The 13,458-nt window shown below is 48.0% G+C and overlaps 1 protein-coding gene across 3 annotated transcripts in view; it reads right to left on the reverse strand.

Moving 5' to 3' along the window:
• acad9 (acyl-CoA dehydrogenase family, member 9) overlaps positions 1-13,458 on the reverse strand; it is a 28,319-nt gene that overhangs the window by 5,629 nt on the left and 9,232 nt on the right. For all 3 annotated transcript variants that reach the window (XM_038308757.1, XM_038308758.1, XM_038308759.1), the window contains exons 5-13: positions 12,791-12,891; positions 10,291-10,369; positions 10,041-10,212; positions 9,839-9,912; positions 9,691-9,766; positions 9,553-9,623; positions 9,359-9,478; positions 9,153-9,281; positions 2,594-2,673 (exon numbers count right to left, since the gene is read on the reverse strand). In XM_038308757.1, the coding sequence (XP_038164685.1) occupies positions 2,594-2,673; positions 9,153-9,281; positions 9,359-9,478; positions 9,553-9,623; positions 9,691-9,766; positions 9,839-9,912; positions 10,041-10,212; positions 10,291-10,369; positions 12,791-12,891 (902 nt within the window). The remainder of the gene's footprint in view (positions 1-2,593; positions 2,674-9,152; positions 9,282-9,358; positions 9,479-9,552; positions 9,624-9,690; positions 9,767-9,838; positions 9,913-10,040; positions 10,213-10,290; positions 10,370-12,790; positions 12,892-13,458) is intronic.

Consider the following 13,458-nt stretch of genomic DNA (forward strand, 5'->3'; position numbering starts at 1 on the left):
GTAGTCGAGGAAAACAGGGCTTAAATGTCCCCGGTAGGGTAGTCGAGGAAAACAGGGCTTAAATCATCCTGGTAGGGTAGCTGAGGAAAACCGGGCCTAAATGTCCCCGGTAGGGTAGTCGAGGAAAACAGGGCTTAAATGTCCCCGGTAGGGTAGACGAGGAATACAAGGCTTAAATGTCCCCGGTAGGGTAGTCGAGGAAAACAGGGCTTAAATGTTCCCGGTAGGGTCGGCGAGTTAAACAGGGCTTAAATGTCCCCGATAGGGTAGCCGAGGAAAACCAGGCTTAAATGTCCCCGGTAGGGTAGCCGAGGAAAACAGGGCTTAAATGTCCCCGGTAGGGTAGCCGAGGAAAACAGGGCTTAAATGTCCGCGGTAGGGTAGTCGAGGAAAACCAGGCTTAAATGTCCCCGGTAGGGTAGCCGAGGAAAACCAGGCTTAAATGTCCCCGGTAGGGTAGTCGAGGAAAACAGGGCTTAAATCATCCTGGTAGGGTAGCTGAGGAAAACCGGGCCTAAATGTCCCCGGTAGGGTAGTCGAGGAAAACAGGGCTTAAATGTCCCCCGGAAGGGTAGACGAGGAATACAAGGCTTAAATGTCCCCGGTAGGGTAGTCGAGGAAAACAGGGCTTAAATGTCCGCGGTAGGGTAGCAGAGGAATACAGGGCTTAAATGTCCGCGGTAGGGTAGCAGAGGAATACAGGGCTTAAATGTCCCCAGTAGGGTAGCCGAGGAAAACAGGGCTTAAATGTCCCCGGAAGGGTAGACGAGGACAACAGGGCTTAAATATCACTGGTAGGGTAGTCGAGGAAAACTGGGCTTAAATGTCCCCAGTACGGTTGCCAAGGAAAACAGGGCTTAAATGTCACTGGTAGCTTAGCCGAGGCTAATGGGGTTTAAAGGAATAGTACACCTAAAACATGATTAGCCTTCATTTTCTACTCACCCCCATGCTGAACAACACCCTGGAGTACTTTTTTGATATCTCAAATGCATCTGGAGATCTGGGAGGCTTCTTGCTGTCTGCTGACATTCAAATAATGGAGGTCTATGGCGCCCGAGACAGAAAGGTCCATAAAAGTCCACAAAAAACGTGTCAATATTCCTCCATACTGCTCGTCCAATGTATTCCAAGTGTCCTGAGTGGGTAGCATCCAGAATTTACTTGAAACGAAGTCATTTAGAATATTTTTAGAGCATAAACAGTAGTGTATAGGATTTCCTGAAAGCGTGCCGGCAGACCAAACCAGATGAAAGTGCGCATTCAGCGTCTGCTCTGCCGATAATGCAAGCGTAGAAGAAGAAATGTGCCGTTTACCTGTGCAAAGAAAGAAACAACGAAAGAAAAATGTCTGAGGACTTCAGTGTTGAGGAAGAGCATGAGTTCTTTGCCGAGCTGAATGCGCACTTTCATCTGGTTTGGTCTGCCGGCTTCCGTAGCGTCGTGATCGCGCATGTGCGCGCTTTCAGGAAATCCTATACACTACTGTTTATGCTCTAAAAACATTCTAAATGACTTCGTTTCGAGTAAATTCTGGATGCTACTCACTCAGGACACTTGGAATACATTGGACGAGCAGTATGGAGGAATATTGACACGTTTTTGTGGACTTTTATGGACCTTTCTGTCTCGGGCACAATAGACCTCCATTATTTGAATGTCAGCAGACAGGAAGAAGCCTCCCAGATCTCCAGATGTATTTGAGATATCAAAAAAGTACTCCAGAGTTTTTGTTCAGCATGGGGGTGAGTAGAAAATGAAGGCTAATCATGTTTTGGGTGTACTATTCCTTTAAATGTTCCTGGTAGGGTAGCTGAAGCAAAGGGGACTTCAATGCCACTGGTGGCCGAGGGAAACAGGTTCTCGTTTAAGGATCGACAAAGAGCACTTCAAAGAGCTTTATGAAGACGAAAGCACCGAGCACGGTGTCTGCAGTGATTTCTGTGTTCAGATGCACCGTTTTCAAAGCAGACCGGGCCATCAAAGAGGAGGAAGAGTGAAGTTGACAGGAAGAAACTCAAAATAATATGTCATCCAACCTGGATTGGTATTGAATATAAATCACAACAACTTTAACCTATTTAATTTTCAGATGCAGACAGCTCTGCAGAAATGATAACAGCAGGTAGCATCAGTCAGCCCAAAGAAAACCTCTGGATCAACTTTTCTGATTGGTCAACACTCCGGTGTCCACTGGAAAGACTATGATATAGACTAAGACTGAAGCCGTTTCTCAATCTGTGTACTTGTGCGTCCTCGTGTCCTCGTGAAACGTCATCAGCCTCAGCCCTAGCACTGTTCCAATTCCTAAGAAAAGCAGACAAAGAACGGACAAAGTCCCCGGATGTTTTTTTGGCCCCTCCCTCTTTACCCAGCATGCATCAGAGCAGACTTGTCTGTTCTCCAGACTGACAGCTGTCCTAGCATGCGCCGCGGCAGCAGCAGCTTCCAGGTTAGGTCCGACTCTGAGGCCTTTCACCTGGTACCAAGGTCGCCTCCTCATCACCCTAATCTTCATCTTCTTCTTTAGCTGGGCCATTCCTAACTAGTGACCTAAGGTGAACCCAAACCACCAATGGGAATGATTACTTACTTTATCTTTCCGGTTAGAACCCTGCCAGCGTGCTGCATCCCAGTGAGGGCCACGTACATCCGCAGGATCTCATTGGTTCCCTGTAAAAACAGACAGCAGTTCACTGGTTAACATCCACGGCTAATGACAAACCAGTCTGACTGGTGCAGTACTGGGACAGGCTTTAATGGAGGTTTGCCTCCTATTGGTGCCCATCAGGAACACCTAGAGGATCCACTGGGTTCAGTCCATCTCTCCTATAGCTACTGGCTGAGCTGTACTTGGACCAGCTGCTCTGCTTCATCTTCAGACCCGGGTGCTGGCCCACAGACCCGGATACTGGCCCACAGACCCGGGTGCTGGCCCACAGACCCGGGTACTGGCCCACAGACCCGGGTACTGGCCCAAAGACCCGGGTACTGGCCCACAGACCTGAGTTCAATCTTTAACCAACAATAAATGTATTGCAAAAAAAAAAATGTAAACTTAAATATTAATCAAATAAATCTTGTGCAAGTAGCACAAATGTTCAGCCAACAATAATTGTACAGATTTTTTCAGTAAAAAGTAACAGCTATATACTAGGGATGGGACGATTTATGAAAACCGTCAGAACCGTTCGGTTCGTCTGTCTCGGTTCGGTTCGCGTGTGTTGCGTTCGGTTCATGCGCTGCTCCTTTTTCTCATAGGCGAAGCGATTACACTCCAGAGCAGAAGGTGGCGGTACTGCGACCAAAGCCAACCACCAGTAGTAAACAAGAAGAAGCAGAAGAAGAAGCGAAGCAGCGTAGCCGGGTGTAGCAGGGAAAAAAATCAGTTGTTGTGGAGAATTGTGTCGGAATGGCGAGTGGGAAAGAACAGGAGTTGGAAGACGCGCCAGCAGCACTTTATAGGTCTGCTGTATGGGAGCGCTTTGCATTTAGAGTGACCTACGATGACGGCGGAAAGAAAGCTGTGGATAAAAGTGCAACAGTGTGCAAGCACTGTGCATCACGTTTTGTTTATGCTAACCAACATGTCATGCTAACCCTGAAATCCCTCATACTCCGTCAGCGCTCCGCCCCGCTGCGCTCCAGACCGCCTGCACAAAGCAAAGCCTACAGCCTCCACTGTGGCTCCCGTCCGCTCCGCTCTGAGTTCCTTGGAGATGGTAGAGAGCATGAGCGAGATGATTAAATTCAAAGCAGCAAAACATGCGGAAATGATCCAGGGTTTCCGCGGATCATTTAAAATAATTACAATCCATTATTTTTTGGGGGATTTTTTCATTAATTTCATAAATTTTTATGGGATTTCGGTGTAACAATCAACATATACCGAATCGAACCGAAAACCGTGACCAGAAACTGTGAATCGAACCGAACCGTGGATTTTGTGAACCGTTCCACCCCTACTATACAGGTGCTGGTCATAAAATTAGAATATCATGAAAAAGTAGATTGATTTCAGTAATTCCATTTAAAAAGTGAAACTTGTATATTATATTCATACATTACATACAAACTCATATATTTCAGATGTTTATTTTGTTTAATTTTGATGATTACAAATGACAACAAATGAAAATCTCAAATTCATCATATCAGAAAATTAGAATATTGTGAAAAGGTTCAAAATTGATGGCCCCTGGTGCCACACTCTAATCAGCTAATTAACTCAAACCACCTGCAAAAGCCTTTAAATGGTCTTTCAGTCTAGTTCTATAGGCTAAGCAATCATGGGGAAGACTGCTGACTTGACAGTTGTCCAAAAGACGACCATCGACACCTTGCACAAGGAGGGCAAGACACAAAAGGTCATCGCTAAAGAGGCTGGCTGTTCACAGAGCTCAGTGTCCAAGCACATTAATAGAGAGGCGAAGGGAAGGAAAAGATGTGGTCGAAAAAAGTGCACAAGCAAGAGAGATAACCGCACCCTGGAGAGGATTGTGAAACAAAACCCATTCAAAAATGTGGGGGAGATTCACAAAGAGTGGACTGCAGCTGGAGTGAGTGCTTCAAGAACCACCACACACAGACGTATGAAAGACATGGGTTTCTGCTGTCGCATTCCTTGTGTCAAGCCACTCTTGAACCACAGACAGCGTCAGAAGCGTCTTGCCTGGGCTAAAGAGAAACAGGACTGGACTGCTGGTGAGTGGTCCAAAGTCATGTTCTCTGATGAAAGTAAATTTAGCATTTCCTTTGGAAATCAAGGTCCCAGAGTCTGGAGGAAAAGAAGAGAGGCACTTCATCCACGTTGCTTGAAGTCCAGTGTAAAGTTTCCACAGTCATTGATGGTTTGGGGTGCCATGTCATCTGCTGGTGTTGGTCCATTGTGTTTTCTGAGGTCCAGGGTCAACGCAGCCACATACCAGGAAGTTTTAGAGCACTTCATGCTTCCTGCAGCTGACCAACTTTTTGGAGATGCAGATTTCATTTTCCAACAGGACTTGGCACCTGCACACAGTGCCAAAGCTACCAGTACCTGGTTGAAGGACCATGGTATCCCTGTTCTTAATTGGCCAGCAAACTCTCCTGACCTTAACCCCATAGAAAATCTATGGGGTATTGTGAAGAAGAAGATGCAATACACCAGACCCAACAATTCAGAAGAGCTAAAAGCCACTATTAGAGCAACCTGGGCTATCATAACACCTGAGCAGTGCCACAGACTGATCGACTCCATGCCACGCCGCATTGCTGCAGTAATACAGGCCAAAGGAGGCCCAACTAAATACTGAGTGCTGTACATGCTCATACTTTTCATGTTCATACTTTTCAGTTGGCCAACATTTCTATAAATCCTTTGTTTTTATTGGTCTTCAGTAATATTCTAATTTTTTGATATGATGAATTTGAGATTTTCATTTGTTGTCATTTGTAATCATCAAAATTAAACAAAATAAACATCTGAAATATATGAGTTTGTATGTAATGTATGAATATAATATACAAGTTTCACTTTTTAAATGGAATTACTGAAATCAATCTACTTTTTCATGATATTCTAATTTTATGACCAGCACCTGTATACTCTTTACAAGTACAAGAAAAAGGAGCTTCATTTTCTGAAATCTGGAATTGATCACACAGTCAATAACTGGTATTGCGTGGTGTATCCTCTACCCAAAGCGGCTGAGGTGGGTCCATTGGTTTAGCTTCGGGGCCTTTAAAGTTCCACTTCCTGTCTTCATGGACAACATTTTCCTCTCATCAACTTCCAGCATGTGACTGAATGAATCTTTGAGCCCCTGTCCAATCATCTCCCGCATGTGATCTTCTGGGCAGTATGTGGTTTGTAAGCAGCAGCTGCTGAGAGTCCAGTTGATGTCCATTTAATACAGATAAACTCTGAAGAGCCAGACTAGACCAGAGATCTGTAGTAGCTGGTCGTGTTTCGTTCTACAGTTTTTGGTAGCGCAATATGAGAGTCGGTGGCTCATATTTTGGATCACAGCATGTGAAGGAAGCAAGACTGCTCTACAGTATGAATGGACACCATGTCCATCCCTATAGGAACAGCTGCAGCGTTGGTCAGATGCTTCCGCTGCAGACCTGTCTGTCAGCACCGCTTTAGAAAATGATCCAGCCAAGGTTTGTGGTCTTTTCTTGTCATATTTGTCTTTGCCTGTGATGCAGACGCTGCACTCACAAAGTTGTGAGCGCTGCTCCCATTCTGTGGGGGATCTTTGCAGGAGATGCTGAAACAACATAGTTCTGCTGGTTTTGGTTCTGATAGCATTTCAAAAAACCTTGAACACGACTGCAGTCTGCTGCACATCAGCCTTGGCAAAGCCCAACCACTTCAATATATTCGATAAAACACAAGTCCCTTTTCTCAGTACCAACGCTTCAGATTGGGCAGTGGCCATGGCGAGAGTAAACGGTGCCATGACGAGAGTAAACGGTGCCATGGCGAGATTAAACCGTACCATGGCGAGATTAAACCGTACCATGGCGAGAGTAAACGGTGCCATGGCGAGATTAAACTGTGCCATGTTGAGAGTAAACGGGGCCATGGCGAGAGTAAACGGTGCCATGGCAAAGTAAACGGTGCCATGGCGAGAGTAAACCGTACCATGGCGAGAGTAAACGGTGCCATGGCGAGAGTAAACGGTGCCATGGCGAGATTAAACTGTGCCATGTTGAGAGTAAACGGGGCCATGGCGAGAGTAAACGGTGCCATGGCGAGAGTAAACGGTGCCATGGCGAGAGTAAACGGTGGCAATGGCGAGATTAAACCGTACCAGGGCGAGAGTAAATGGTGCCATGTTGAGAGTAAACGGGGCCATGGCGAGAGTAAACGGTGCCATGGCGAGAGTAAACGGTGCCATGGCGAGAGTAAACGGTGGCAATGGCGAGATTAAACCGTACCAGGGCGAGAGTAAACGGTGCCATGGCGAGAGTAAACGGTGCCATGGCGAGAGTAAACGGTGGCAATGGCGAGATTAAACCGTACCAGGGCGAGAGTAAATGGTGCCATGGCGAGAGTAAACGGTGCCATGGCGAGATTAAACTGTGCCAAGTTGAGAGTAAACAGTGCCATGGCGAGAGTAAACGGTGCCATGGCGAGATTAAACTGTGCCATGTTGAGAGTAAACAGTGCCATGGCGAGAGTAAACCGTGCCATGGCGAGAGTAAACCGTGCCATGGCGAGAGTAAACAGTGCCATGGCGAGAGTAAACCGTGCCATGGCGAGACTAAACCGTGCCATGGCGAGACTAAACCGTGCCATGGCGAGAGTAAACAGTGCCATGGCGAGAGTAAACCGTGCCATGGCGAGAGTAAACCGTGCCATGGCGAGAGTAAACGGTGGCAATGGCGAGATTAAACCGTACCATGGCGAGAGTAAATGGTGCCATGGCGAGAGTAAACGGTGCCATGGCGAGAGTAAACGGTGCCATGGCGAGAGTAAATGGTGCCAATGGCGAGATTAAACGGTACCATGGCGAGAGTAAACGGTGCCATGGCGAGAGTAAACGGTGCCATGGCGAGATTAAGCCGTACCATGACGAGAGTAAACGGTACCATGGCGAGAGTAAACGGTGCCATGGCGAGAGTAAATGGTGCCAATGGTGAGATTAAACCGTACCATGGCGAGAGTAAACGGTGCCATGGCGAGAGTAAACGGTGCCATGGCGAGATTAAACCGTACCATGGCGAGATTAAGCCGTACCATGACGAGAGTAAACAGTGCCATGGCGAGAGTAAACGGTGCCATGGCTAGAGTAAACAGTGCCATGGCGAGAGTAAACAGTGCCATGGCGAGAGTAAACGGTGCCATGGCGAGAGTAAACGGTGCCATGGCGAGATTAAGCCGTACCATGACGAGAGTAAACAGTGCCATGTCGAGAGTAAACGGTGCCATGGTGAGAGTAAACGGTGCCATGGCGAGATAAAGCCGTACCATGGCGAGAGTAAACAGTGCCATGGCGAGAGTAAACGGTGCCATGGTGAGAGTAAACGGTGCCATGGCGAGATAAAGCCGTACCATGGCGAGAGTAAACAGTGCCATGGCGAGAGTAAACGGTGCCATGGTGAGAGTAAACGGTGCCATGGCGAGATAAAGCCGTACCATGGCGAGAGTAAACAGTGCCATGGCGAGAGTAAACGGTGCCATGGTGAGAGTAAACAGTGCCATGGCGAGATTAAGCCGTACCATGACGAGAGTAAACAGTGCCATGGCGAGAGTAAACGGTGCCATGGCGAGAGTAAACGGTGCCATGGCGAGATTAAACCGTGCCATGGCGAGATTAAACGGTCTAGCAATCAGGTGGAAGGAGGAAGGCGGAAGTAAAAGCGCAAGTGAAAAATGCAGCAGAAGAGGCGTCCTCAACTTTATAAATTTCTGGACCTTAAAAAACATGTATCAAGCGATTTAATTAGATTTATCAGCCTGCCCTACTTTCATTCGACCACAATTCTTTTTATGAGCTAAAACAGCTTTTGGTACATTTTGGACACTTTAGCAGAGCTGAGCTAAAATCAGTCCACCTACCACACAGTCCACTAAAACCTTAATGGAACAGATAGATATGCTTCAATAGATTCAGTCCAACTTTACTGCAGTCATTGTGAAGATGTGGATGTACAGTCTGAGTCATGGCTTTTAATGGTTTGCAGTGTTTATTCCTGAAAATGACTGGATGCTTTGATTTTATCTCTAGTCTCATTTTAATGCTCAACCAGCAGCTCTGAGCCCCTGTTTCTGCACATCATCTTCGCCTTTTGATTTGATTGGTCGAACTGTCTGACAGCAATATGGCTGACGTCCAGGGCCCACCATTCCCACCACCATGGGGATGCTCCCATCCTACCAACACAGAAAGTTATGTTCCTTCATGGCTCTGCTCCATCTGCCTGGTTCTGGTTTCCCGATGCTCATCTTAGAGCCAAACATTTCCTGTCTGGATGATCTAAATGGACATGAAGGCCCATCTGGATTCAGCACCAGAGAATCCATTCAATGGTTTTGTTCCTAGAGATGTTGCAGCAGCATGTATATAATGGCAGAACCACCAAGGAGGCGGAGTTTCAGGAGGATGAAGCATTTTTGAGTCGCAGCTCAGATTGCCCATCTGCTCCATCCACCAACGTACCTCAAAGATGGGCAGGATGCGGCTGTCCCTGACGTAGCGCTCAAAGGGGTAGTTCTTGGTGTAGCCCAGACCTCCAAGGACCTGCAGGGCCTCGCTGCAGCAGATCCAGCCTCCCTCTGAGCTGAACACCTGCACAGACCCAGCAGGACACCATGAGGCTTCAGGTTCCTCCTGGTTCCACCAGGAGCTATGCTTGGCTGTCCCACCTTGACCATGGCAGCTTCTAGTGAACAGTCTGGAAGTCCAGGTCGGTCCATCATCCCCGCAGTCAGGTAGGCCATGCTCTCCATCACAAAGGCATTGATGGCCATCAGGGCAAACTTCTCCTGCAGGAAGGAGTCAGAGAGCAAAGCTCAGCTGATGGAGGGACCGACAGCTGCTGGGGGAGAGCGGGCCGTACCTGGATCATCCCAAACTCACTCAGGCTTCTGTTGAACTGCTTCCTGGTGGCGGCGTACTCTGAGGTAAGCTCTGAGGAGAACACACAGCTCTGAGAACCTGGAGCGGCTCTGCAGAAGACAGCAGGAATCCTTCTTACCAATCAGCTTCTTAATCATTCCAGCACAGGAGCTGCCCATGCTGAAGCGCCCCGAGTTCAGGATGTTCATGGCGACCTGTCAACAGAGCCAAAACCTGATCAGAACCAGGAGCACAGGCGGGTGGTCATGAAGCAGAGCTGAGCTCACCTTGAATCCGCCCCCCACCTCTCCAATCACGTTCTCCACAGGGACAGGGACGTTATCAAAGGAAACCTCACAGGCTGAAAGACACGTCCAACATTTAACCTCAGGAGCAGAGCTGCTCCTGGTCTGTGGGTGATCTTTGTCAACACCTGGATTTTCTCCATGGAGCAGAGCTCCAAAAATCACATGAACATTAACCACTTACTGTAGGAGCCCCTGATGCCCAGCTTGTCCTCAGGTTTGCCGCTAGTAATGCCTCCAAAGCTCTTCTCCACGATGAAAGCACTGATTCTGTCCTTCCTCACACCGTCAACTTCCACTTCGGTCCGAGCAAACACCGTCATGATGTCTGCAAAGCCGCCGTTAGAGATCCAGATCTGAAAACCCAGCAGGACTGGGGCATGAGGACATGCTGGGGAGGTTGGGGGGTTAGTTTACTGGATGGAAGAGGTTACCTTGGAGCCGGTGATCAGGTAATGTTGGCCATCTTCAGACAGAGTTGCCCGCGTCTGGATGGAGGCTGCATCGCTTCCACTGAGGAGAACAAACATGTCTCAGTGCTTCAACCGGCCCTGTGAAGATCTAAGATCTGCTCCTACATCCAGAAGACAAACAACAACCAGCAGAAAACCTTCAATCAGGCCAACCTCAACCAGGCCAACCTTAACCAGGGCAGCTTCAACCAGGCCAACCTTAACCAGGGCAGCTTCAACCAGGCCAACCTTAACCAGGGCAGCTTCAACCAGGCCAACCTTAACCAGGGCAGCTTCAACCAGGCCAACCTTAATCAGGCCAACCACAACCAGGCCAACCCCAACCAGGCCAACCTCAACCAGGCCAACCTTAATCAGGCCAACCTTAATCAGGCCAACCTTAACTAGGGCAGCTTCAACTAGCAGAAAACCAGACTAACTTTAAACAAGGCCAGAATCATTCATCACCTGCCACAGCACCACCTAGTCTGAAACGCGTTTTGTCACTATTTGAAACTGTTGAAGGCTTAGCCAGGACACTGGCTTAAGGGAGTCAGCAGCCAGACCATCAGCTGTTTCAGGGAATACTGGTTTTCTGGGATGCCACAGCTCAGACAAAGAGGCATCGAAAAAGTCATGACAAAGCAATTGAGGCTGAGCTATTCTTCCTCTCCGGACCGGGCCGAGCCAAACCAAGCCCAAAGAAGCGAGGTGAGGCCCATTCCCTGTGGGCCAACCACCTGCAGGGGGAACCAAGAGGGATTGGTGCAGAGCAGATTGGATCGCCTCCGCCTCTGACCCAGTCTCCTGACTGGGGGAGGAGCCTGAGCATGTGGGGGAGGTGGAGCGACAGCGGCTAGAAATGCCTGGGCTCTGGAACCCATGAGAGAGCCTGGACTCTCTTCTACTCTGGAGCTATGAAGGGCAGGGGTGGATCTGCTGGTTTCCCCCAGCTGTTGGAGTTTACCCAGGTGGATGTGAGGGTCGCACCCCTTTGCCTTCTAGTAGAGGGGAGGTCTCTGACTGTTGTTTCTGCGTAATGAGTACCGGGCCTTCTTAGGGTCCCTTGGTGTGGGTGTTGGATATCCCCCCTTCTGGGGTTTCCATCATTTTTTAACGATACCTGGAGAGGTATCACTGTCGGGGTTGGCTAATGATTTAATTGGGTGGGTGGCTAATGACTAGCTAGGGGGTGGCTAATGATTAGCTAGGGGATGGCTAATGATTAGCTAGGGGATGGCTAATGATTCGCTAGGGGGAGGCTAATGATTAGCTAGGGGATGGCTAATGATTAGCTAGGGGATGGCTAATGATTAGCTAGGGGATGGCTAATGATTCGCTAGGGGGAGGCTAATGATTAGTTGGGAGTGGCTAATGATTAGCTAGGACATGGCTAATGATTAGATAGGGGATGGCCAATGATTCGCTAGGGGGAGGCTAAGGATTAGCTAGGGGGTGGCTAATGATTTGCTGGGGCTGACTAAAGATTAGTTGGGGGGTGGCTAATAATTAGCTAGGGGTGGCTAATGATTAGCTAGGGGGTAGCTAATGATTTGCTAGGGGCTGGCTAATGATTAGTTGGGGGTGGCTAATAATTAGCTAGGGGGTGGCTAAAGATTAGCTAGGTGGTGGCTTATGATTAGTTGGGGGGTGGCTAATAATTAGCTAGGGGGTGGCTAATGATTAGCTAGGGGTGGCTAACGATTAGCTAGGGGTGGCTAACGATTAGCTAGGGGTGGCTAACGATTAGCTAGGGGGTAGCTAACGATTTGCTAGGGGCTGGCTAATGATTAGTTGGGGGTGGCAAATAATTAGCTAGGGGGTAGCTAATGATTAGCTAGGGGGTGGCTAATGATTCGCTAGGGGAAGCACAATGATTGGCTTGGAGTGCCATCCCCCCAGGACCACCTCTCCAAAATTGTAGGTGACCGCAGACAGGAGGCCTCTGATTAGTCAAATCAACATCCTCTCTACACCATGCGTATTTCCTGTTTGGTTCCTTACAGGCTTATTTTGTTTGTCTGACCGCCATTGTGGAAAACGACTGGTGAAGATGGACCAGCTAGAAGAGCGGGGTGCATGAGAACACTGGGACCCTTTTCCCACCTGGATCCCCGCTCTTTTTGACCCTCATGTCCCTCCGTTGTTACACAAACTTGCACTCACTTCCTCACCGCCTCGGTCGTATCTAGACCCACAGCTAGTTCCTGATTGGCCCTCTGGCGTTGAATAACATAGCGCTTCAATATTGAGTATAAATCTAAATTATCTGCAACAAGCTCATGCGACACAGTGCTGCAGGAGGATAACCAGGCCATCATCAGTGTTCTGATGCTTTGATTTTCTATGGCCAGTTTGTGTTTCTGAGGGTTAGACTGGGTAATGATGGAAGAACTGGACCCTAAATCATCAGTGTTCAGAGGATAAGGTCCAAGATCAAGCAGAAGCTGTTGGTATCAGAGTAGAAGGTAGGGATGGGTACCTGCCGGGCTCGGTCAGACAGAACGCAGCGATGTGTTCTCCTGAAGCCAGTCTGGGCAGATACTTCTTCTTCTGGGCTTCAGTCCCAGCAATCAGGATTCCCTAAAACCACAGAGCAGGAAGATGTAGAAGAAGAACCACTAGAAAATAGTTCTCAGCTTTTATTGACATCCGAACAAAAAGTGTCAGGAAGTATTCCCACCCTGTTGGTCCTTCATATCGGCTTCATTCACTGTTCCAGTTAGGACTGGAATATTAAACAATACAATCGATTAAAAAAGTTTGGTCTATGAAGATTTCATTTTGAAAAATTGTTTTTTCTTTCTTTAACACTTCATGGCTTTCTGCTTGTAAAAGTGTGTTTATAACCGCTAAGCTGGCTGACTGTGCTGCTATATTTTCATCGTTTGTGGTTAAATGAGATTATTTTACAGAACTTTCATGACTGGATTTTGTTGCCCTTTAAACGAAAGTCACCTCTCAGATGGGAGCAGAGAAATAAAAGCTGGTTTTTGTTAGTCCTCTTTTAATGAAACATAAGAGAGAAAAAAACTGGAGTAGATTTGGTAGAAAAAAAGTCCGATTTTGACGCCACACGATGGAGCCAGTCGTCTCTGGTGATGATGAGCTCCTAGTCTTCCAGACTGGAGAGCCTCCACACCATCACCC

Source organism: Cyprinodon tularosa, unplaced genomic scaffold (genome assembly GCF_016077235.1).
Source record: "Cyprinodon tularosa strain WSP-4 unplaced genomic scaffold, ASM1607723v1 ctg647, whole genome shotgun sequence".
NCBI classification, from domain to species: domain Eukaryota; kingdom Metazoa; phylum Chordata; class Actinopteri; order Cyprinodontiformes; family Cyprinodontidae; genus Cyprinodon; species Cyprinodon tularosa.